Source organism: Chroicocephalus ridibundus, chromosome 1 (genome assembly GCF_963924245.1).
Source record: "Chroicocephalus ridibundus chromosome 1, bChrRid1.1, whole genome shotgun sequence".
In the NCBI taxonomy this organism is placed as follows: Eukaryota; Metazoa; Chordata; class Aves; order Charadriiformes; family Laridae; genus Chroicocephalus; species Chroicocephalus ridibundus.
This window is the reverse complement of record NC_086284.1, coordinates 216,840,804-216,863,308: the sequence shown is the minus strand read 5'-3', so window position 1 is coordinate 216,863,308 and position 22,505 is coordinate 216,840,804. Positions and strand designations below refer to the sequence as shown.

At 50.9% G+C, this 22,505-nt stretch overlaps 1 protein-coding gene across 4 annotated transcripts in view; it reads left to right on the top strand.

Moving 5' to 3' along the window:
- Positions 1-18,379, top strand: part of PODXL (podocalyxin like) — a 46,457-nt gene extending 28,078 nt beyond the window's left edge. The window contains exons 2-9 of one of the 4 annotated variants that reach the window (XM_063323698.1): positions 2,045-2,926; positions 5,059-5,213; positions 6,056-6,121; positions 10,281-10,437; positions 11,272-11,330; positions 11,434-11,601; positions 13,249-13,305; positions 14,636-18,379. In XM_063323698.1, the coding sequence (XP_063179768.1) occupies positions 2,045-2,926; positions 5,059-5,213; positions 6,056-6,121; positions 10,281-10,437; positions 11,272-11,330; positions 11,434-11,601; positions 13,249-13,305; positions 14,636-14,827 (1,736 nt within the window). In that variant the 3' untranslated portion in view covers positions 14,828-18,379. Of the gene's footprint in view, positions 1-2,044; positions 2,927-5,058; positions 5,214-6,055; positions 6,122-10,280; positions 10,438-11,271; positions 11,331-11,433; positions 11,602-13,248; positions 13,306-14,632 lie in introns of all 4 variants that reach the window. The other 3 variants (XM_063323697.1, XM_063323700.1, XM_063323699.1) reach the window with 3 other exon arrangements.
- Positions 18,380-22,505: the final 4,126 nt, after the last annotated feature.

Below are 22,505 nucleotides of genomic sequence, written 5' to 3'. Positions count from 1 at the left end.
TCCTCAAGTTGCTTTCAGCCCACTTAAATCGCTGGTCTTGGCTTAATGAGGAAGAATAAATTCATCTTTTAACATCTCTTGACCTTAGCAGGAGAGGAGCACTAAATGTGGATGCAGAGATATGGAAAGATAAAATATGAGTCAGCTTTGTGGGCATCAACTTAAGTCTTGGTTCTTCTCCCAGATGCTTTTTTGGGCTGTGTCACCCTGTGTCCCTTGAAAGAAGCCCTACTAGTACCCCAGCCAGGGCCAACCTGGAGGATCACACCAGCTTTCTCCATCAGCAGAGCAACCCCAATTTTTGCTAAAAGTGGTAAAAACGTAGCTGCAGCTCCCTGGGGTGGGACAGAGAAGTGCTGGGGCAGGGATGCCAGTTTCTTGGCTAGCAGGGTCCCAGCTGCCCACCGAGGCTGGCCCAGAGCAAAAACATGGATCTGCCTTTTTCTTTTGGACCGAGTTGGCTTGAATTGAATTGTCTTTTCTACCTCTCCTTTGGTGCGTGTTTGCTTCCTGCCTCTCTGGGATGGGGCCGGGGCATGAAAAGGAAGCGAGAGTAGTGGGGGATTTCCTCCACTTCCTTCCAACCCTTTCTTTATTTACGTCTCTTTTGTATTGTTTCTACCTTTAGGGGATTGTTTTTTTTTTTACCTTCCTTGTCAAAACTCCTGTCAAACTTTTACAGCCCTATTTACGGGATAGACCCATTTTGTGGCTAACCGGATGGAAACTCCCTCCTATCTTTTGCACCCGGGTTTCACCTGCTAAGTGTCCATGCATGTGTTTTGCTTCCTTACCTCTTCTCCTGCAGGCAGTTTTCTGTCTATAGGAAATATGACTTGTCCCCACAAAAAGCTCTTTTCCCATCAATGTAGTGTTGTAGGCTCCCCAAATCCCATTGCCCAGGTCCTGTCTCCAACATACCTCCACATCCCCCTGGGGTCCTGATATGGTGGGGTTAGATTTCCCCAGCGGTATGAATCTCAGAAGCTCAAGCTTTCTTCAGATCTTTGAAGCACAACCAGTGCTAACAAACAGGCTCCATAACAGAAGATACTTTGCCAGTGTGCCAGCACGGAGGAACAAAGCAGATGGCTGGAAAGCAGCATTAGGATATGGCTAAAAATCAAACCTTGGACGTGTGACTCCTGGTTTGGAGAGTTGGTGTGGTGGGTTGACCCTGGCTGGATGCCAGGTGCCCGCCAAAGCCGTATGGTTTCCACAGTTCACCCAACTGGGAATTATAGTGTGTACAGGTTCTCATAGAATCAGAGAACGGTTTGAGTTGGAAGGTACCTTTGAAGATCATCTGGACCAACCCCCCCTGCCATGGGCAGATCAGGTTGCTTAAAGCCCCATCCAACCTGACCTTGAACACTTCCAATGATGAGGCATCCACAACTTCTCTGGGCAACCTGCTCCAGTGTCTCACCACCCTCAATGGTTTGATTCTGTGGATTCAAATGAGACTGCCTATTTTATGATGTTTTTATAGTAATTATCTGAGTTTGGGAGGGGAAAAAAAAAAAAACCTAAGTTGAAATGTAAGCAATTAAAGAAACAAAGATTGAGCTTGCAAAAAGAATATAACTTTCAGAATGGTCGTAAGTGCCACTTTTTTATCTGAGGGTACTCACAACTTCAGGGATGTGAGAGGCCCTCATAACAAGGTTGGACAAACAGCGTTTGGCATATCCCTTGGCCGCTCTCTTACAAGGGCAGCCCTGCACCGGGAGGTGGTGCACCTCCCGTCTGAGAAAGATCTGCCTCTGGGAACCAGCAGCTCTTGCCCTCCTGATCACCCTCGAACCCCTTTGAAGTCCTGTGAGTTTGACTTCTCCTCCTCCTCCTCTGCTCTACTTTCTGCTTGACACAGTGATAGTAGTACATGGCATTTGGTATGAGTTTAGAGAGTATGAGACAAGCCCTGAGTGAATGACTCATGGTTTCTGGTCAGCATTTATTTCTACAAATACCTGTTCTGGGTGGAAACCAAGGGTAGTTTCCTTAGTTCAAAGTTTATCTTGGCATTTTTACTTTTCCCTAGGTGTCACCTCTCAGGATGTTAAAACTACAACTACTGCAAAGCCAGGACAAAATGAGCAGACCACAACTACAGGCACCAGCAAGACACAAGGGACCACCACCACAAGCACTCCAGGAAATCCACCACCTGCCCCTGCGACGTCACCTGCTGCAGTTCAAGGGCCCAGCCCTACAAGCAAGCTGGGAAACGCACTGCCTGCCCCTGTGATATCACTCACCACTGGTCAAGGGACCACCATTGCAAGCAGCCCAGGAAACCCACCATCCATCCCTGCGACATCAACCACTGCAGTTCAAGGGGCCACTACCACAAAAAACCTGGGAAACCCACCACTTGCCCCCACGACATCGCCCCACCAGTCTCAGCGGGTCAGCTCTTCAATCAGCTCTGGAGCCTCAACAGCCACCCCTGCTGCAACCTCCAGTGCAGCCCAGCAGAAGACCAGTGCTCCAGCCAGCTCGGGAAGTTCAGCAATAACCACTGCTGCAAGTCGCGTCCCCACTCATGCAAGCAGCCCTACAGCCACCACACGAGGTTTAGGGACTGCTGTCGCATCCTCTCCCAGCGTGGCAGCTCAGGGAAGTCAGCCTTTGGACCAACTGACCAGCACTGCTGCGAGCACTGGAGTCTCAACAGGCAGCCTTGCCCCTGGGCTCAAGGACAATGGCATGTCTTCTCCCACATCTGTCACCAAGCAGCCTCACTCTTCTCCCAGTTCTCCAGGCCAGGAACGGACCTCTTTCACCAGACCTGGAAGCATCGACACTTCTGTTACTCCTTTTGATGGATCCATCTCCCCCACCACTAGTAAAGCATCTGTGTCTTTACCACCTAGCAGCAGCCACCAGGTCTCAGAGGCAACCACACCGACTCTCGGAGCAGGTACCAGGAGACAAGAACCTTGATTTTTTGTGCTGGGAGGTCTTTTTGTGGTCTTCCTTTGGCTACCCTAAACACCTCCTGCCATTATGGGGTGTCATCACCTTGTCTCATTTTAGGACTTTCCAGCGTAGTTGTCTCCATGACAAGTGGGTGTTTAGGTCCCTGTTGCCATCAGTGGAGTTCGAGTCAATGCAGTTAGTTGATTCATAGCTAGCATGAATCAACTAGCAAAGCGTAGACATCGACTTTTGGATGGACCAAACTGTGCCTGAAGTTGCATCAACTGCAATGACTCAATCTTCAGTGACTGCAAAAGGGAGCCAGCAGCAGTGAGTTCAGAGGTGGAGACTGATGTTGTGGAGTTGGTGAAACAGATTGACAGCACCCAGAATGCTGACTGTAGGAGATCCCTAGTTTGGCCGGCAGCTTAATGAAGGCCATCTGAGCATGCATAGAAAATAAGCTTTAGATGACTAAGGAGATTTTGTGTAGACCCTAAAACCTCTAAAGAGTCTAAGCAGTTAGGCAGGATATTCGTCATTGCTGCAGGGGGTTTGGTTGCTGACTTCTGTCTAAGCAGCATTATGAGAGTCCATGTGGTGGTTAGGATGTTGCTGAACACCGTTAATATGTTTTCTCTAGACCTCTGGAGCTCTACAGAGCCATATTCATTTGTAAGTGTCCTGGTGAGGCACAGTCTAGGGTCCCCTTTGGCATTTCATCTGGTAGCGTTTGTGGGGAAGCAATCACACCGTGGGACTGTGAGGGCTCCATGGAGCTCTCCAGACGCGGGTGGGATTGTGGGTCCAGCTCACATCTGGCCCTGAAAAAAAAAAGCTGTGATGACACTGCAGCCCTTCATTATCTTCCTCTGGAGAAGGTTGTTCTTGACCCAATTTACAGCTACCTGAAATACAGAAGCCACTCAAAAAAACATCTTCTTCCCCCTCAGCCCCCTAGTTCTGCCTTGCTGTCAGCATCATTAAATGGGTCGAGGTCTTAATGCAAAACCATCTTCGCTGGCTTCATCGAAGTCATGTTTTGAGCATGTTCGCAGGTATTAGGAGGGGAAATGGGTGTCTTCATGAAGGATGTTTCCTTCCCCTCCTGCTCCACAGGACTGTTCTCCTTTAAAGGATGATATATGAAATTATGTTAATTCAAATTTGACCTCAAGCGTTGAGCATGAAGAGGTTTAAAAAACTTTTACATTTAATAAATAGGTGAGAGAAAACAAAAGAAACAGATGGCTTTGAAAATTAATTCTCTCCTGGAGCCTTCAGAATGTGTCCGGGAGAGAAAGATCCCTCGTCTTTTCTGTGGAAGAGGCAGGAGTCCCAAAAGCAAACAGGCTGTGAACAGGATGTGGCATTTTAATTCTCTTTGTCACCATTTAAAGATCAATTAGGAACCCAGGGACAGAGATCCAGTTCTTCACAAGGATTCGGGAAGGCAGGAGGCTGCTATGCTCCTTGCACTACTCCCATCGCACAAGAAAGATGCTACAGACGTTTACAAAGGTGTCCGAGATGATCTCAGGTATCGGGGACACCTGCGTGGGCCTGGTAGATGTGGGGCATGTGCCCCTCTGGAGGAGCAGGCAGGACCCCAGGCTGTCTCCTATAGTACCAGGCACTACTTCTAAGCACGTCACCCTGGGCTTCTTCCATAGCTGATGGAGATGCAGTTGTCAGTGGGGTTGTACGATGAACTCCATTCACTGGGAGACCCTCGGTAGCCAGCTCAGACAGTCTGCCTCTGTTGTAGAAACCTCCATGGAAGACACCCCAGATGAAGTGAAATGAGGGCCATCCCATTTACCCAGCAGTGCTCCGGTTTTAAGTGGTTACCCAGCTCCCAACCCACACCTATCATAGCGTTTGGGTTCTTCTCTCCAGAACAGTCTAATGGCTTTCAGCAGCAGAAAATACAATCTGCAATATTTTTTTTTTTTTCATATCACAGTTAGTTAAAAAAAAAAAGGTAGAAACCCAAAACGTCTCCACAGTGAGCTTCAAGGCAGGGGTAGAGCTGAAAACTTATCTTCAGTTGCTCATGAACTGTGTCAGCTGCATCCTCTGTACTGTATCAGTGCCTGTCTGCTTGTTTTTTGCTGCATATTGTGGACCCAGACCAGAGAAGCCAAGAGGTCGCATCTGCGTCAACCAAACCTACAAGTGCTGACCAGAGCCCTGCCAGCGCACGGCCATCAGCCCCAGCCCCGGGGGACCAGACAGCGAGCATCAGTACTGGCCCCCAGCACCCGAACGCTTCTTTCCAAAATGAGGTAATGACACCTATGGGAAGGTTTAGGTTCTTCATACTGATGATCCCATGTACACGTAAAGCCTGCAGCGCTTGTCGCTGCACATGTCTGTGTCAGAGAGGTCTGCTTTAGGAAAACACGAGGCAGTAAAATAATTCTAGATGATAGAATCATAGAATGGTTAGGGTGGGAAGGGACCTTTAAAGGTCTTCTAGTCCAACCGCTTTCTCCTGTAGCTTTCCAGTGAAGAGACATGGAGGATGGAGGTGAAGGGGATTATGGCCTGGGTGCTGAAGAGGGAAGAAGTGAAATTTGGGAAGAGAGAGGGAGGCATTATGGAGAGCAAAAGCTGCCTTGGGGCAGATTTGGACATGACGAGAGGACAAAGACCACAATTCAGCATCAAATGTTCATAGATGATACTAGCAGAAAATGGTTTGGGAGCAAAGCGGGGGGGTGTCTCAAAACACGAGCCAAGATAACTAAAGTGCTAAGATGGAAGGATGGGGATCCTGAGCAAAGATGCTCATCTTTGGTAGGGCAGGACTTCATCATGGTCCACTGGCATGGATCTTCCTACTGCCTGAGCCCATTCCTGCTTTACCCCATACTGCAAATCCTAAACCTGGTTTGGGAAGTGCATTAGCAAACATCCTGCAGACAACTGTGTCGGTTATCTGTGAAAACCCTTTCCTCATATAAAGGGTTGAGTGAAGGGCTCCTAAGCCTGTCTCACCTCCATAAAATGGATCAGAGCTTCGGTTGGGGTGTCTCCTGCCTTGGTCAGTCCATTGTATTAGTGACCAACTGTCTTTCCAACCTCTGTCAAGGATTTGAGAGTTGCTTTTCTTCTGTCTTTCTAGGTCATCTGTAAAGAACAGGTGCAAAATAACCAGCCCATGATGTATCTGAAAGAAGCTAAAACCTGTGTAAGTACCACCCTTTTGGACTTCTGTGTAGGATTAGCAGCTGCGTTGCTGTTGGAGATCAGCTTTTAACCTGTAGTGCTCTGAGCGTGTGAGCCTACAGAGATGAGAGTAATTTCATCAAAACAAGATGCAGTCGCTTTTGGGGTGTAAAATGGCAAATGCAAGCCCACACTCAGTAGTATCAGGCAGTGGGGGATATGGGAGAAGAGGCGGCCCGTGTGGTCATCTTCAAGTAGAAGGACCAGCTGAGACCACTGAGGTCTCAGTAAAAGAGCAATGGGAAATTTTAGACGGTGAAATTTCCCCTCTGCAAAGGCCTTTTTTGACTTTTACTTTTGCAGAGGGGCCAGAAGTTCATCCCAAAAGCCCAAGCAAAAAAATATGGAGTTCCCCTCCAGTTGTTGTGTTGGTGAGATCTTGCAACCTCACAGCTGGGCCAGGGTGGCATCCAACTGCAGAGCAACTGGGAAGCACAGCAGCCTGGAGTTTGGGACCCATCTTTCCTGTAGGCTCCCTTTAGGTACCGGAAGACCGCTATAAGGTCTCCCTGGAGCCTTCTCTTCTCCAGGCTCAACAACCCCAACTCTGTCCTCCACATGGCTTTGCTGGAGCTGTGCTGGCAGGCTTTTTGGAGATGGGGATGGTAAGACTGGGAAGTGCTGGTGCACAGTGATATGTTGGCGAGCTAAGGGGTGGGCGGACATCGCGGCTTGGCATCATGCATTGCTCGTCTCTGGCCGCTCTGCTGGGCGATGGCGCGTTGGAGCTGGCGAGCCGTGGAGTCTGCCGGCCTGTTTCCCTTAGATTCCTCTGGGCATAATAACCAGCTGAAGCATTGTTAGTACAAAATGCCAATTATGCCTCGAAGCAGCTGCAGAAAGACCGCAAGGGTGCATCCTCCCATAGCATCGCTCTCCTCGGCTGCCAAAACGCCTCCCACCCGCTTGCCGTTAACTTTCCACTCGGCCCGTTCCTGAAAATTGCAACAAATTTTATGCCTCCCAATCCAAGCAGATAACAGAGAAATGGCACTATCTGGTTTCCCTGCTTTGTAGGCCCGGTAAACAAGTCTCTAGCCAAATCTTGACAGCAAAGTGAAAAAATCCTTTGCATTTTGCAACCCGTGGGAAAACAGGAAAGTGCGCGCTATAAGGAGAAGTGTTCCAGAAATGGCTCCAAACCCGGTCTGCAAGAATGAGATGGAGTCGTGCGGCGTTGTGCTGAAAGCTCAGCTCCAGAGAGGAGCCGGGGGAGCATCGAGGGCAACACAGGGACTCAGCCGTGGGGGACGTGCCCAGATCACACGTGGCAGGGGAGGGGGCAATGCAGGACACCCCCCGCCCCACGGGTAGCTGGGCTCATGGGGCAGCGCTGGCGATGCAGGGTTGGGTCTGCATCAGGAACCCCGCAAAACGGTTGGGACTGAACCCAGGAATTGTGGGCGGCACACCCCACTGCACCTCAGTTCCTCCAGCTGCAGTAAATTTAAAACTTAAAAAAAACCAAACAAGCAACCAAAAGCCCAAACTCTAATTGCCCCCCCACAAAAAAAATAAATGATGCCCAATACATGGCTGGCACCACTTTGTGGACCAAAGGAATTTTATGGGCTTGTTGGGTCCCAGCATCTTTCCTCTTCAGGTGATGCTTTCAACCAGCGCTGAAGTTCAATCCACGTTCCCTCACCCTCCCTTTTGCCCCTTCTCCTTCCTTTGATTTCAGCAGGATCTTAATGAGTTTCTTAACGAGACTTATTAGCTTGATGCCCTGTGTTACATAGGATGACTTTCCCAAGGTTCAGCTCACAAGTATATCTTCAGTTGGGTTTTTGTTGGCTGCCTGGGGTGCTCCAAGCCTCGGGGTGGATGGATGCTCTGTTCCTCATCCCAACCCCTAAATGAGTTAGGAGAAAGAAGAGGTGACCATGTCAGAGATGTCTGGTGTCCCCTGAGCTCTGGTTGAGCCACACAACCCTATGGCCACCTCCCAGGGAGCCAGTGTGGCTCCTCCGTCGTGTCCCCAGCTGGGATGCAGATGTGCCCAGCAAGCTGAGTCAGAGGATGCTGAGGAGGAGCACAGCCTGCTCCAACTGGGGATGCAAAAGCAACAGTAGGACTACCTGGACCCGCACCCAGTTGCCTGAGAGAATTTGCTGTGTGACACCTACCGAGCTGGGGACAGCAGGATGGTCCCCAGAGCAGCTGGAGGGACCCCCATGCCGAGAAGGGTCTCCGTCCCCCTCACCCCGTCCAGCTGGCGGGGGCAGTTTGTTGACTCAAGTGCTGTTACCTCATTCAGGGATGTTAGTTTTAGGTCCCCGCCAGTGTGGGAACCGGATTCGAGCTGCTCGGCAGCGCCTGTCAACTCCGGCCAAGGAATGTGAGCGGCCCCGGCGGTGGGAGGGAAGAGCTGCCAGGGCCGGGGCACCGCCACCGGGGCATCCCTGCTGGCTGCAGTGGGACTTAACCGTGCCCATCTCCAACCCTGGAAAGGGTAAATCCCTCCAGTTCAGCCTCAAAAGCGGTTTAGGCGCCGATCACTCTATAGAAGCAAAGTGGCTCAATGCTCGGCTGGGTTTTAGCGTCACATCTGATTTCCCTTCCCACCAAAAAAAAAAAAAAAAAAAAAAATTTAAAGGTCTTACCCCAGGGTGGTAAGAGAAGAAGTGGGTTATTAAGGGCCAGAGGAAGGCAGAGCTGTGGCAAAACCTGGGGAAGGAGGATGCAGGGAGGCAGCAGAGAGGCTTTTCATGCCTCTGCCCAGCAGAAAACGCTGCACGGGCAGGGACTGATAGACTGCAGGACTGTTGAAGCGTAGGAGCACAACCCAGCGTCCGAAGATGATAAAAACACCACCCCGACCAGGCTGTAACCCTCTCCTCCCCACCCCACTGGGGACGAGCTTTCTGGGGGTCTCTGCCTTGCCGAGGTCTCCTCTTGCTGCCCATGGGCTGCCCTGGCCCAGGGCAGGTTTCCCATCCAGCTCTTTTCCCAGGGATGCAGCCGGGATGGTGCGGACTCAACGGAGGGGCCCGGGGGAAGCTTCTCCTTGTGCAAAGCGAAAGGACAGGCAAGGGCCAGCAGCGGTTCCCAGGGATGGCCGGGGCCTCACGATGCTGAGCTCACCCTCGCGCTGGGACGGGGACCGGTCTTCCGCCCCAGCAAGTGCATCCTGTCTCCACCGCCACTTCCCAAATATTTAGATAAGATGGGGTGAGATTAGGTGCCTTCCTCAGTCGGGTGGCTCCCGTCCTTGCGGTGTGGAGCAAGCGGGATGCTGCCGGCCATCAGCGTGAGCGGGACCTGGCACGGATGGCGTTGCAGAGGGAGGTTTAAGGTCCATCCCAGCCAGGGCACCTCGTTCCAGTGTGCACGGAGGACTTTCAGACACAGGACCTGTACAGACAGGACCTTGTGCATCTGTGCGCAAAGGACTTGTGCACGCACAACCTGTGCGCGTAGGAGCTGTACATACGGCATCTTTGAATGTAGGACCTGTGCACGCAGCATCTGTGCGTGCAGGAGGACGATCACCTCCACCTTAATGAGCTCCCAGCTGCTACGAAGCATTGAGTGGATGTAAAACACCTCAGGAACAGCTCAGAGGGGTCATGGGCTCCATCCATCCCTCTACCATCTCTCCAGGCTAACCCCTCCAGGGACGGTCCAGTTTATCTGAAAGCAAAACACTTTCTCTTGCCTCTGCGGAGCCACAGAGCCATGGGGAAGCCCTAGGGAGGACAGGGACCCATGTTGGTGGGGACAGAGGGTAGAAATGTGGGTAGGAGAGCTGCAGATGCCTGTGGGTGCACAGGGGGTGCTGCACAGCCCCATCCTGCTCCCGCTGCGGCCCCTCATCCTCCGCCGGCCCCCCCGTCCTGCTTCCCTTGGGGACCTGCTATTCCTGTAACACCAAAAGCTGCAGCCCTCAGATAAGGCCGGCGCAGGGCCCCAGTGAGGAACGGCAGCCAAGAGCTCGGCTTCTCATAAAGAAACTACTTTTAAACTTTTCCTGTTCCCTGGGAGGGCCGGCGGCGGCCGGGCGGTGCAACGGGATGGGGGAGGATGGGGATGGCCACAGCATCCCTGGCGGTGGGGCAGGGTGCTCCTTGACAATCCCCAGATGGGAGGATGGTGCTGAGCCTTTGCTGTCACCACAGGCCGAGTGGAGGATCGCCAGCGTCAACATCTCCTTCTTCGAGAGCTTCTGCTCGACGGGCCAGCACGCTTTCAATGCCAGCAGGGAAACGTGCACGGTGACGCTGAGCTCCCCTGAGCCCCGCTCCCAGCGCTGGGCTGTGCAGGCGGTGGTGCACCGTGAGTATGATCCCACCATCCTGCCCCAAGCGGGACGGGATGGGGTTGGCATTGGGGATCCTGTCACAGGGATGCAGCCTGAGGCTTGGCAGAGCCCTTGGGGTCTGCTAGAGCTTGGCCAAGGGGCTCTGTTCCTTGGGTTGCCCCATCTCAAGAAGCTTGGGAGAGGCAAAACAACCCCAGAAATGAGCTTTGCTCCCCAGTGAATGCACCAGATCCCTCTCCCATCCACGATAAGTCAAGGCTCTAGGAGGAAAAATTCCTCCCATGTGGTTAAAAACCAGTGCCTTCCCCAAGGGGCCACAGAGGGGAGTTTCTTGCCCACATCAGAGCCCAGTTGTTGCTTTAGCTGCAGGGTGCTGGGAGGATGAAGGCGTCACGCTACCCTAGCTCAAGGGGGAGGAAGGACTGAGCCCCATCCTCCTCCTCTTTGTCATCAGGGCTGGGTAGGGGATCCAGCCTCCAGCACCTGACCATGAGCAGGGCAACTCGTCCCTGGGGACTGATCCTGCACCACTCCTGCATGCCCTGAAGTAGCCGGTTACAACCCCTTGCTGGTCCCATTGGCAAATTGCCCACCAAAGCAGAACGCCCATCAGGGTCAGCACAGCCCGGGATTGGGGGATGGTGGGGACTGGGGTCCCCAGGACTGTCCTCCTGCCAGGAGAAGAGATCCTGGCTTGTTACCTGTCTGTGGAGGCACCTGCAAGGGTTGGCTCCATGCTCACACGTCTCCATCCACCTCCTGCAGAAAGGGGGTCACGCCACTGACCCGGGGTGATGCGTTGAGGACCCACCTACCCTGTGCTCATTGCAGCCTCTTTCTTTCCCCAGTCCCTCTAGACCCTGAAAAAGTCCTTGAGGAGCTGAAGGAGAAGGACAAGTTAGAGGAGGTAAGCAGGTCCCTGGGCACAGCGCAGCTTCCCTGCAGATGTCCCCCAAGGTGGGAGGCACAGGAAGCCCTCCTTGGGCCCTCACCTGTCCCTTCTGTGGCAGCTCGGCATCACCAACATCACCTATGACAAAATGGAGAGGGAGATGATAATCAACGATGAGTTCAGCACACCCCTGATCATCACCATCGTCACCCTGGCCGGCTCCCTGCTGCTGATCGCAGCCATCTATGGCTGCTGCCACCAGCGCTTCTCCCAAAAGAAGGACCAGGTAAGGTGGGAGGGGAGTGGGACAGGTACCCTGGGACCTTTTTGTCCCAGAGGCATCTTCAGGAGATGAAGAGCATCAACGTTGTCATCTCTGATGGTGGAGACAACCTGGCTTGTCCGGCAGGCACCACCCTCACATGTTGCTCAAGGGGTGCCCAAGTGCTGCAGATGCTCCAGAGGGGCAGGAGCTGCCCTTTGGGGGTGTCGGGGTGTGGGGCAGCCAGGATGAAAACCAGGGAAATGAGGGGCTGGTGGCAGTGGGGTACAGCAGACCCATCCCCACTGCCACCCAGGGCACAGGGCAGCTGAGCAGCATCCTCGGGTCGTAATTTTGACAAGAAAGGCTTTCTTGGCATAAAACCTTCCTCCAAACCCATCTCAAAAAAATTCTCAAAATACCTTTATGAGTAGGGCTGGGTGCCCAGCATCGCCCCGATACCTTCCCAGGGATACCAGGGAGCCTGCAGCTGTTTGCAGGGTGGGAGGACGGCAGGAGAACGGCCGCAGGAGGGTATCGATGCCGTACACTGCACAGCTCAGCCTTTAGGAGAGCTGGGCCAGGGCCAAATCTGAGCAGCGGCAGCAGGATTTAAGGAAGAACAGACACGGAAAAAAAAAATAGTAACATTTTTATCTCAGGAAGCAATTCTGGGTGATTTTAGTGTAGCATCCACCTGCAAGGACTGGCCGTTCCCATGCCCTGCGGTGCTGGGGAGGAAGAGCTCTGCCACGTACCCATGGCCCCTGCTGCTCTTGCTGAGGATTTAGCTCCGGAGGAGAGACTGCAACAGAAAAGGGAGAAAAAAAAATAAGGCCAAATGATACAATAAGGGTAAACCACCCTCCTGATGGAGAAGCAAACCCCTGGGTACTACTTTAAGTTGTTTCCCCCCAAACCAGCTCATCCTTCCCAGTGGGTCCCAACCCAACACCGGGAGCCATCTGAAGGCGGGGGATAAGGCATTATTCACTAAAATGTTTGCAATCTAACAGAGACGAATACAGGAGGCAGGGAAGAGCAAACCAACGCCAGCGTCAGACTTGTTTTTACAAGGCATGATTTTTTTGGGGAGGGAATGGGGAAGGATGCAAAACCTCGATAGATATTTGACCTCCGCTGTGCTCCCCTTGGAGCTTATGGGGTTTCACAGCCAGGACATCCCTCGGCTGAAATCTCCCTGGTCAGGGTGAAAAACATCCCAGCAGGGACAAGGATAAAACTCTTCCCCCGTATTGTTCGGAAAACAGAAATTACAGGTATTTTTAGCGATGGGAATGCGTGTCCCTCAAACAACATGGTGCAGAGGAACAGGTGCCAGCCCTGGCTGGATGCTCTGGAGGTAAATACCCCCCAGTCACAGGGCAAGGGAGTGAACGCAAAGCAAGGGACGGCAGTTCCTCGGTCCGGCTCTTGCTCAGAGCAAGGGAAAAGATCTTTTTCCAAGCAGTTGCAATAGGCTTTTTGAAAGTCAAACACGTTTCTCTTTTCTGGATTTGGTTTGGGGTGGTTTCTTTTGTTTTCCTCCTGCTTCTTTTCCAAAAATGACTTGAAAGTTTTTTTTTTTTATTATTTTTTTTTAATTTATTTTTCTCCAACCCTCCCCTCCCCTTTTAAACCCTGCTGTTGTTTTACCTTGGAAATAACCAGCACATCCACCCTGATCTCCCCGGGTTTGATGATGGACATGTGGCCCTGATCTTTAATGTGAGTTCCAACACAGGGATCGGAGGGGCGGGCACTGCATCTGTAACACCCCCAGCTCTCATCCCCAGTGCTTGGTAGGGTTCAATAGCTTTTAACAGGACTAAAGCCTACTAAAGCCCAGCTTTAAAGCCCCCTTCCCCTTGCTGCACGGCGGGGGGGTGCCTTGCCACAGCAGGGAGAAAACGCTGCCCGAGCATCCATCCATCCATCCAGGGGTCGTGCCAGTAACTCCACGGGGCAAAACAGCCCCTGCGAGAGCCCAGGTGCCTCCTCTGCTTTCGAGCATCCCGCCCCAGCTCCACCATTCCTGCCCGCATCCCCCCCTCACCTTGTGCAACCCGAGGGACCCCCCCAGCAGCGCCTTCGCAGCCCCCCCTGCTAGTGCCAAGCCCTGCGGTTTTGCTTCTCCATCCCTTTCCTTCTCTGTGGATTCCCTCCCACGCCTGTCTCCTGGCATTTATTAGGAGCACTGTAATAAATCAAGCTGTAAATCCAGGCGGATTTTAACACGGGTGCCTAATGAGAGCCCTGCACTGCCAAAAAAAAGACTGACAGAGGACTGCAGCTCCCCGGTGAATCCCTCCAGGGTGGGATGGGGATGAAGAAGTTGCCGTGACAAATGCAAAATTGGGATGGGGGCTGCTAGGCTGGAGCCTGGAGCACGGTGTACCAAAGGACCAGGGTGATGCAGTGCCTGATTCATCCATGAATCAGCCAAAACCACACATGGCCAAAGGGAAAGGGCTGGGAGGGGCTATTCTTTCCCTGCTTGTTTTCTACCAAGAGATCCAGAATGAGGAGGGACGGTGCTTATGGAGGGGCAAATGGGTCATCAGAATCTGCAAGGTGAGAACTGGGTCGAGGAGAATAACAATAAAACAATAAAGCAGCTAAAAAGGGACAGGGAGGCAGAAAGGGGAGGGGAAGGATGGAGTTACATTGTGAGGAAGGAGTGAGGATGCAGGGTCAGGGCGAAGCAGCGATGCTCGGCCTTCTTCTCAAGGTCCTGGGGGCATGGAGCCACGGGTCCATGGCCAGGCTGAAGCTGGCAGCTGCTCCTGCAGGTTTTCCACGTGTCTCTGGCTGTTCTTTGCTCCTTCCCACCATTAGCAGAGTCTCTCTTGCCAGCTCCATGCTATCCCTTTGCTGCGCTGGCACTGACTGCAGCTCCCAGCCTCAAACTCACCATGAAAGTTTCTATATGTAGTTACATACATCTATACGGGGCAGCGACCGTGGCTGGCTGGGAGGTGACAGCCCCAAGGTGGCACACACAGCATGGCCAAGCTGTTTTTCACTGGTGTTTCTGGCTTTTCTTTCCTCGCAGCAGCGCCTGACCGAGGAGCTGCAGACGATGGAGAACGGCTACCACGATAACCCTACGCTGGAAGTGATGGAGACCTCCTCCGAAATGCAGGAGAAGAAGGTGAACCTCAATGGGGAGCTGGGGGACAGCTGGATCGTTCCTCTCGACACCCTCATGAAGGAGGACCTGGAGGAAGAGGAGGACACGCATTTATAGGATACAGAACTCGATCAAGCAAAAAACCACCACACCACACCCAAAAAAACCCAATCCCATAATCCCTACACACACACACGCACACAACTCCAAAACAAGGCAAAACTCCCAAACAAACCCCAGAAAATCCCTTAATGAACTAATCATGGCCCCTCGTGCCATCATGTGGGGTGCAGGACGGAACAAGAAGGGACATGAGAGGACACCTCCAGGGCGCGGTGTCAACACAAGCCACCATGGTGGCCTCATCTGGATGAGCATCATCTATCACCCGCAGGCGCTCAGCAGGACCTATCATGCCAGACCTGACCAGCCGTGGGCAAAGAGGGTGGCTTTGCTCCCAAAGAGCTGCTGGTGTCTCCTCCGAGCGTGTCCCCTCCCGTCCCACGTCTGACCACTCCAACCACAGCCTCCTGCTATCGAGCAACTCAACAAATAAGAAGAAAGAAACGTAAATAGGATGGGAGAGGAAGCACAGCTCCCAACAGCAAACCGGCACCTGGCAATTAGAGCTAGGAAAATCCTCTGGCCCACGCAGTTTAGTCATCGCTCTGCCCTCCCCGACACAAAACGCCCAGGTATCGAGCGGAAAAAGCTGGAACAGCCTGTTCCTTTTTAATCCAGTTTCCATCCTCTCCCCATAAACTGCTGGCTAAAAACGCACAAGAGCCCCACGTTGTGCCACGGGCAAACGAACGCATCCAGACCCGGCTGGACGAGCCAAGTGATGCGCAGTCCCACGCCACCGCCAGCTGCACCGCGAAGGGCTGCGGGACGGATCCTACACCCGGTGGGAAACCAGGAGAGGCACAGCAGCTTCTTGTATTGATGCAAAGGGGAGGGAGAAGAGGAAAAAAAAAAAAAAAAAACACAAAAAACAAAAAGGAGTAATTCCTTGAGATCATCCCTCCTAGGAAGGGCGTAATGAGACCAAGAGCGATGCCTGGTCACCAGCCCAGGCACGAGGTTGGGGGTTTCGTGGTGCAGGAGCCCAGCTCCAGCGCAGACCAGCTCTGCCGATGCATTGATTGCCTTCCAGTAATTACGCAGCAGCATCTTGCGGCCCGCATCCATCCTTCCCCGAGACCGTGGGTTACGTGCAGCGTGATGGTTTGTGATTTTTGTGGTCATGTTTTCCTGCATGAGGAGCAGAAGAGATAAAAGAGCAACAGAAGCACGAGCCAGGCAGCTTGGTGGTATTCAGAGTTTTCCATTGGTACAGCCCTTGGTGTTTCCTCCCCACGAGGTTTATAAGCTCAGTCCACATCCTCAAGCTTTTCTTCAAAAGCAGGTAAAGTAACAGAGACCTGCAAAGAAAATTCCGGCTCAGCAGCAAAGCTGGGACTGACCTTCACCCCGCAACCCTTGGTTTCTTGTCCAGGTCTCCCTTTGCTGCAAGTCTTTAGAGGCGCGGAAAAAAAACCAAACATGCAGGAGCAGAAACAGGCTGGGCTGAGGCCCTTTTGGATTCTCTACTCCCCATCACAGCTCCTAAATGGCTCTAAAAGGATTTGGAGAGTTTCACACCTTTGGCCAGGCTTCGGTGAAGCAGCTCAGCCCCGGTGGAGCCACAGATCAGAGCTGAGCTCCATCCTCCAGCACAAAGGGAAGAGGACCAGAAGGTCACCTGGGGAAGTGCATCTCCCAGCACATGAGGATGGTGGTGGTGGTCCCAAGCCCTCTGCAAACCAGAGGAGCTGCAGATGAAGAGCAATCCCCCAACACAGCCCTTCCTCTCCCCTGTATTCACCAACGCACGATGGGGTGATTTCCTTCAGGCTCTGCCACCAGGTCAAACACGATGGGGATCTGCTCCCATGGCCATCCTGAACGAAGGGAAAAGCAGAGCCAAGCAATGGAAAGCTTGGAGAAAGCCAGGTCGAGCCAGTCGTCGGGAGAGGGTCCATGGAAGAGGGGGTTGGGGTGGGTTGCTCAGCCTCAGGACAGAAGCCGGCAGAAGAGCCGGCAGAAGATGTGTCTTCTCAAAGGGACTGGCTCTTCTCCCTTCTCTCCTGCATCAAAAGGCAGAGTTTGAAGTGTTCAGACCTATATATTTTTGTATGTAAATATTCCTGCTATTCATTAGCGATGTATTCAGCACACTTCAGTTACCTGTGCACTGCACTACGGGGAAGAAGTTTTGGGGGGGGAGCGGGGGTGGGGGCGGGGTGGTTAAAAAAAGAAAAGGAAAAACAAAAGAAAGAAAAAGCTGAAGGCCAGTCTGGTAGGGGATCAAAATTCAACGCCAAGCAGGAAAACACCTCTCACCTGGATAACCCCGCTCCATGGCTTTGTCCCCCAGCTCCAGCAGCATCGAGTTCAGCTCTTTAACGTTTCAGCAAGGCTCGAAAAACCGGTCCGGGTGTTTGCAATTGCTTGCGTGAGCACGTTTGCTTCCCAGTCGCCCCGAGAGATGAGTGGCAGGTTGGTAACCTCGAGTTTCTGCCCTTCGCTGAAAATAAACGTGTCAAAAACGCGGGGCAGCAGCAAAGCTTCGGCCGCGGGAGCTGGCGTTGCCCTAAGGGTGCCCCCGGCAGAGCATCTCCAGGCAGTCGGGTTTGGCACGTGCCTCAGATCCCCCTTCCCAGCAAAGAGACGCCAAAGTGCTTTAATGAATCAGGTCCAAAGACTTTCCAAGAGAACCCTACGAAGGCTTGAGATCAAGCAACCTTAAATCTTTCCGAGCAGAGACCAGTGATGATATTAACTGCTCAGCAAGTGCTTATAGTGATTTATATTTGAATAGGAATTGTACATTTATTTATTTTTCCAGACACCATATTTTTAAACCACTAATATTTTATAGTAGATTTTCCTTCCCCTATTTAAAGAACTATTTCCATGGGAAAAAAAATAAAAAAAGCAGTACGTTTTTTATGTTGAGAACATTCTTTTTGCAAAAAAAAAAAAAAAAATACCAGGTAGGAAATGCAGCGATGAGCATCTTTGGCCTTAATCCTTCCCTTCGTAGACTGTAGCCATAATTGTTAGACCAAGAAGAAATTTAAAAAGAAATTAAAAAAAAAAAAATAAACCTACCCAGGCATTTCCTCCCTCCCTGCCCCTCCTCCCTTCCCCGCACTCCTCTTCTCTCCCCCAAAAACAGCTTTAACATCCGACACGTTGTACAAAGAGATTATTGCTCTTACCTTTTTGGTGAGAGTTTTACAAGCAGCTCAAGATGTCCTTGCAAGAGACTTTTCTATTTTCAGAGTCACAGGGAACGTGTAAATATTTCAGGACCATTTATCTCCCGCTCACGGTGCCACGACCCAGCTGAGGTGACTGTTGCCTACAGAAGACATGGAGGAGAAGACATAATCCATAAGGACTTGCAGAAGGAGAACCTATTTCCTAAGGTGGCTTCCCGTTGAACCTTGCACATATACTAGAGCTCTTACGTACTGTATAGCAGCATCTCTCACGGGGACAGGAGTCTGATTTACACTGGAATTTACTGAGGAACTGGATTGTAGAGATTATTCTTGCATTTTCCTACAAATATATTTTGAAAGCATCATGTATTTCTGTCAATAAACATTCTTATGTAAAAGACCTGTTTCTTGGCTAAGCGGAAAGGGGTGGGAGGAGCAGAGCTTGTGCTTGAGAGCCACAACTAGCCCTTACATAGATGTTACAACTGTGGTTTGAGCTTCTCTGGAAACCCAGCACAGGCTCTGTGTAGTCCTGCTAGCAAGAACACGGGAAATTATTAAAAAAAGAGGGTGTAAAACCAACCCAGGCTTTCAGAGGTAGCCAGCCATGGAGGAGCTTGTATTTTTCCCATGCAGAAGAAAGTAGGATAGTGGTGAAAAATCTTTCCCTTAATTGAAAAAGCAGAAAACCCAGAGGGGTGGGATGCTCAGTTGATGTGGGTAAGGGAAGCCCCACCACAGCCAGGGCACCTCTTTGAGCTGTCGGTGGCTTTAGGCTCATGTTGGCAGGAAGGGAGATGGAGAGGGAGCTTGCCTTTATTTCTGCATTTCATCCTCGCTCCTGGCAACCTCTCCTTGCACTTCGGTCAGGCTGCGGAGGAGGGAATGGAACCTTATGCCCCTAAGCCAAAGCAGCCTAACGAAGGAGGGCCGTCAACAGCAGGGTCAGCAGCAGCGTGGGCAGTTCAGCATCTCCGTTTGGCTTCAAGTGCCCAAAATCAAACATTTTGTCCCAGGTTACGTTTCCACTTATGCAAAAGAAGAAGGAAAAAAAAAAAAAAAAAAAGGAATTTGGTTTGACTCAAATATTAGAAGTGGATGGTTTGCATCAGCCCGTGTTCTAACTCCGTGTTCCTCCCCAATAAAAGTCCTTGCAACTGCTAAGCAGACGCTGGATTTATGGGATACGGACCCAGCCCATCGCTGATGGCAGGGAACAGGATATTTTCTCAGCTGTTGTGCAGCGCAGAGGGACACGGCAGGCTCCTCCGGCAGAACAGTCCCTGCCGCCCAGATGTAGCGCTCCCCCGGTTTCACAATTTCTGCACCGTCGAGACCTTCACAGACTTTCCCCCCCCGCCCCCCCATTCTCAGAAGCAAGAGATGTTAGAACGAACAGATCTTAAGTAAACACCCTTGCTAGCATATACATTTTTATTAAGAAAAAAAAATGAACAAAATACATTCTCTCCTTATGTACATTACATACAACATAACTACATTTGTAGATATTCCTCGTATCACTCATTCATTTATGTACAGCATGGGGCTTACATATCAACCCAGAAATTATCAAAGATGATTTATGCCAAGGAAGAAAATTAACGCTCCAGGCTGAACAAAGATCATCCGTTTAGCTGTAAAGAAAAAGGGCAGGATGGGAAATCACACGAGTCCAGGAACGATGCCTGTAACCACCATGGGCTCAACACAAGACTAGTCAATGTTTGACTTAATTATTAAAACACGTGTGCAGTTCACAGCGTTCAGCATCCCACGGATGCTCCTTTCCAGCCCAGGGCTGTCTCTGCACCTCTCAGTCCAGCCCTCCTGTGGTCAGGTGTCCGAGACAACAACTGCTGGACAGACACCAAAGGGAATTCAGACGGACACCAGATTCTGCAGGATTGCTCTAGAGACGCAAATACTTCCAGTTGGGTGCCAAAACAGGGGAAAAAAAAAAAGGGCCAAATTCTGGACAGAGAGCGGACACTCAACTCCAAATACTACACAGGGAATAACCAGCTTTTGGGGACCACGTGAGGGTGTAGAGGACGAGATAACGAACAGCAAAGGTCCAGACGAACACATCACCACACTGTATAGCACTATGATAAGAGCAGAGGCAACAGCTCAAAGAAACAGCTTGAAAAAGCCCCCCTAAGCAGGTGATGGTGTCCAGCCAGCCAGTTTAGCAGTGTTTAACCCCAAGCTACCCAGATCCTGTCCAGGCTATCAACACGCCTGGAACCCAGAGGTTGTTTCAGCAGTTTCAAAGTACAACGTTCAAAGGGAAAATGTTTACCAAGACTACATACTTCTAAAATGAGGCGCGTAGCATCTCAGCATCTAAACATGCAAGATGAAAAAGACCACCAGCCCACAAGGATGGGAACGTCATCTCCCATTAACTGAGAACGAGCTTTAATTTTCTGCACTAGGCAAAGTGGTCTGAGGGGTTTGGGCTGCCTCCAAGACTCAAGACCCCCATAAAGACATTTGTTTGTATAATTAAGCTCTTTTCTCTGCTTTACAGTCTCCCCAGCATCCCCTCATTTCCTGCTGTGGAGGAGGGTATGCTGGAAGACATAGCAGAAAATACAGCGTTGGTAAATAGTAACAGCTACTAATAACTAGGGGTTTGTTTTCTTTTCCACTGCTCAGCGCAGCAGCTTCTGAAGTGAAAAGTGTTTTGCACGTCAAAACATCAACAGGAGAGAGAGAGAGAGAGAGAAGGGAGGAAGAATAGGAATGATGAGGAAGAGATGAAGGACATATTCAGCCCCCACTGCTAGTTTGCCTTCCCAATTACCACATCAGACAAGAGGGGAAAACAATTCAGCGGCACGATAATTATCTCCTCCACAGTTAGATAAAAGTTTTCTCCAGTATAGGAGTTCTCCGCACTGCCTGGGGAAGGAAACCAGACTGTCACCTTTTTGACTATCACTGCGGGGCAAGCAGAGGGAGAAGGATCAGCCACTGTTCAGACTGGACCCTTTGCAGTACAGTCATTGACTTGCAACTAAGAAAGCACAAGTTGATAACAGCCATTTTCCCCTTTTAAGAGCTGAGAGTTTTTTTTGTCAAAGCCTCAAAAAAAAAAAAAATAGACTTTTCAGCCTCAAAGTAACTTCTTCAATGAACAGACCCTGTTCACACGCTGCAGCACTCGTCTACTTAGTGAAACACAAAGTAATTGATTGAATCCCTTGGGCAGCTAGCTACAACGTCAGGATATTTAAACTGTATTTTCTCACCATTGGGGAGAAAAACCTGTCCGTTGGTATTTGGGATGCGAAGAAGGCTCTAACCACTGTCGTGGTCTAGCCTTCCCACCATCATATTAATTAAAAAGCAGATAATCTCCCTTAATCTCACCGGCAGCTTTCATCAGAAAGCTCAGAACATTTTTAGGTTTTAAAAATCTCTTAAGACTGCCAGAGCTGGTCTGATTGTGCCGCACAACCTCCAGTACGTTTGAGCAGTGTCAAGCCCAGTCGGGTTCCTTGCAATCGCTGCAGAGGGACTGGGGAGAAAAAAAAAAATCGTATTAGTCTCTCCGGTGTTTTTGAGGTGGAGAGGGCCAAAGCTCAAGGTGAAGCTCCAGGACTAGAAGATCCTGGTATTGCATCACTTCCATTCGAAAAAGAGCCAGAGAATCCAGCTCACATGAAGAAAAACAGCTCTAAACAACAGACCTACTGGTTAAGGGAGTCTTCAAAGCCCTTCCACAAAAGACAAACCACAACTTAAACACACACTCACATGAGCCATCACCACATTATCACCAAGCCTATTTCTCTTCCCATTCCCTCTGTCCTGCAAAAATAAACCAAAACACCCCAACTACGAGCTGTCTGCCTCCACTGGTGAAAGATTTGGGATTATGAAAGCAGGTGGCAGAAACCTAGGACTGCTATTCAAATGAACCTGAGAGTTGGTATAATCGTCTTTGTCTTCCGTCAAACAGCTATCAGACTCCTTGTGCCACGTCAAATAAACCCTGCTGAGACAGGAGGGAAGGCTTATCACACGTTGGGTCACGGAGGGGGACAAGTAAGTAGGTGTACGCTGCAGTGTTACACCGTGCTGCTGGGAATTCAGCTCCCATACTTCCCCATCCTTACCCTGGGGGAGAAAAACATAAATCATAAGGATCTTTCCAGGCTGTTTCAGAAGCAGCAGTAAAGGAGTTTTGCAAAGGAAGCAACTGGAGTATGATGATGTGACACAGAGAAGTTGATGCCTCAATAACCGCCACACAGCTCCAACCTTTAATTCCTCAGTGGGTACTCCATTAAACTGAGGGAAGTCTGAAGGCACGGCATTTTATAGCAGCAACAGTCACACAGGGAAAGAAAATGTCAGAATAAATGGGGGTAATACCCAAGGGACCACGCTTTGACCATCACGCTGGACAACATATAGGCTAGTGATAGGTTTTCCTTTCAAATTAGTAGCAAAACTAAAAATCTAACCTGGTAGAGCCATTTTTGAGCTACTCACTCCCCCCACTTTTC